Below are 2,745 nucleotides of genomic sequence, written 5' to 3' on the forward strand. Positions count from 1 at the left end.
AACTGGACAAAGTAAATAATGACAATTTTTGGACTTCAAAACCCTTTTAATTACATCACATTTAGCTTCAAAAATCCAGATATAATCCAAGTTAGTTTTGTCTACATTTATTAAATTACCAAATGGCAATTGCATGCCATACACACCACAATTTACTGACACCTCAATGCTTTTCTCCTCTATATTATCGATTCATTTTTGCTTCCTCTCCCTCACGCAATATCTTCATCACTTGTTTCCTCCTACAATCAATTTCTCTCTTTCTCATGGCTTCCAACAACAAGCATTTAGTTGTGAAGTATTTGGAGTGTATGCATAATTATGCTGCTAGTTCTATGAGTTATGTATTTGATGGTTGTGGTGAATTTTGTTCAGCTGGAGCTCAAGGAACTCCTGATTTTTTTATCTGTGCTGCTTGTCAATGCCACAGAAGCTTCCATAGAAAAATGGAGGTAGAGGTAGAGTCCGAGGCGGAGCTTCCTATCAATGGTACTTATCTTGTTGAAATCAGGAAAATCATATATACTTTTATTTACTTAATTAGTACTTCTTTTTAAATACATCTCTCATATGTTGGTGTAATCATTTTTAACAGGTCAAACCAGCAAAAAATCTTGTTATGAATAATAGTCAAGATTCAAAGAATGAGTAGAAATAATATCTTTTTAGGGCAATCTGTAAATTAGGTCTTCCGTTAGCTACTAGCTCAATGCGATTTATCTTGATAAAAGATTGTAGAATTACATCTAAAGACAAAATTTAGCCCACTAATCTAAAAGTGGAGAAAAATTTAAAGAGAGAGGCTTCAAAATTCTTTTTTAATATATACATATATACGCACACTTACTTACATCTTCAACAACAACAACAGGTACCCCCCTTGCCACCATTGATGGTTCACCAGCATCTCCCCCACAACAATGCTTAGCGAGATCTAGGCAGCTTCATCATTCTCACCAAACGTTCAACAGGAAAAAAGTTGTTGCCATGCCACCACAAGGCGGCGCAAAAAAGGACAAGGGTAAGGGAGAGACAGAATTAGCAAACCAAAGCAGCTTCACAAGAAGAAAGTGCAACAGTACTGCTACTACTTCTTCGGGGAGAATCAGGCTAACTGCTTATCAAAAAAAGAGAATTTTAACTTTTGTAAAAGAGGTTATGGGATGGAGGTGGACAAAATGGAATAACAAAGTGATACCTTTTTGTGATGAGATTGGGATCACTACCCAATTCTTGAAGAATTGGATCAACTATAACCGTCGCATAATTGGGCCCTTAAAAGAGCCATCTAATGAAAATGAATCAGTTGCTTAATATTGACATCCATCTCATAATAATTCTCTCAGGTCCAATCGATATATTCTCAAGTGCTGGTGAGAGGTGATTAGACAAGAAATGACGACATATCTTCTATGACTTTAAATAAGAGGGGTGAAGAGGCATATATTAGGGTAGAAGGTCATTCGGGTAGGTTTGTTGTGTTATGCTTTTCGAAGGTTTAGGTTTCTTGCTGTTTGTTATTGTACTAGCCATAGTATAGTTGCTTGTGATATCTATAATAATCTGTCATTTATTGTGTTCCGATTAATGCACTATTTTATTGTTGTTCTTGTTTCTTTCTCATAGACTTTGCCCCATTGCTTGTTAGCTTCACTATTTCCTTCTTCTTTGTATTTGGATTTGTTGCACTTAAGCTGAAGGTCTTTCGGAAACAACCTCTATATCTCAACGAGGTAGTGGTAAGGTCTGTATCCACTAGCTTCCCTAAATCTCAGCTGTGGGATTTTACGGGTATGTTGCTATTGTATTCTAATGGTAATTTTAAAAAAATAAAAGTGATCTCATTATTTTGCAAGAAAATAAAGAGATTAGAGTGCAAATTATTAAAAACACAAATGGGATGCAAATCACAAAGAACACTTGCATTAAGGGTGCTAATACTCTTTTTCAGTGTGGGATACTTAACACTCCCCACATGTCCAGGCCTCGTTAATTGGAGCGTGGACAACATAATATGGGGGCCCAACATCGGTTAATAAAGATTTGGGATGGGCCTAACTCTGATACCATGTGAAGAATGGATCAGGATTGTCCAACTCCATAAGGAGACCAATTATCCATCCCTTTTTCGATGTGGGATACTTAACAAATTAAAACACAATTTTGAAACAATCTAAATAGCATAAATCTCCTATTCAAACTCTACTCTTTTAAGATATGTTCAAATTCAAAGTATAATCTACTACACTTATTAATAGTTCAAGTTCTTACCAGATGAAGAGTAATTCAATGTATGATCTACTACTCTCAAGCAAATTGCTACTCATCTTCTTCGCTAAATGAAATTATGAATTAACCAACATGGCTAATATGCTCCATTCTAATCATCAGGCAGCATCACCGTCATAACCAACACAACAACAGGTTAATTAATTTTGTTAGAATTTTATTAAATATTTTTTGTCATATACTTTTTTTAATGAAACGTTGTGTCTTAATATGAAATGGTACATCCTTTCATCCTAAGATTTTCTTTTTCTTCTAAACTCTGAATCATTTATTTTAATCCATCTAAGATGAAACAGTACGTACATCCGTCTAATATTTTCTTCGTATTAAATTTACTACGTACTTCTCTTCTGCTTTAATTAATGTAGTAATATCACTTCTTGCATTAACAAGATTTAAAGATATCACTTCTTGCATTAACAAGATTTAAAGATATCACTTTTTGTATTAACAAGA

At 34.4% G+C, this 2,745-nt stretch overlaps 1 protein-coding gene across 1 annotated transcript; it reads left to right on the top strand.

Moving 5' to 3' along the window:
* Window positions 1-227: 227 nt before the first annotated feature.
* LOC107879875 (zinc-finger homeodomain protein 3) lies at window positions 228-1,614 on the top strand. Its single transcript, XM_016726806.2, has 2 exons — window positions 228-489; window positions 872-1,614. Exons 1-2 carry the CDS (start codon window positions 267-269, stop codon window positions 1,312-1,314), a joined length of 666 nt encoding a protein of 221 aa, XP_016582292.1. The 5' UTR covers window positions 228-266; the 3' UTR covers window positions 1,315-1,614.
* The last annotated feature ends 1,131 nt before the right edge of the window (window positions 1,615-2,745 follow it).

The sequence above is a fragment of the Capsicum annuum genome, unplaced genomic scaffold, assembly GCF_002878395.1.
Source record: "Capsicum annuum cultivar UCD-10X-F1 unplaced genomic scaffold, UCD10Xv1.1 ctg3236, whole genome shotgun sequence".
In the NCBI taxonomy this organism is placed as follows: Eukaryota; Viridiplantae; Streptophyta; class Magnoliopsida; order Solanales; family Solanaceae; genus Capsicum; species Capsicum annuum.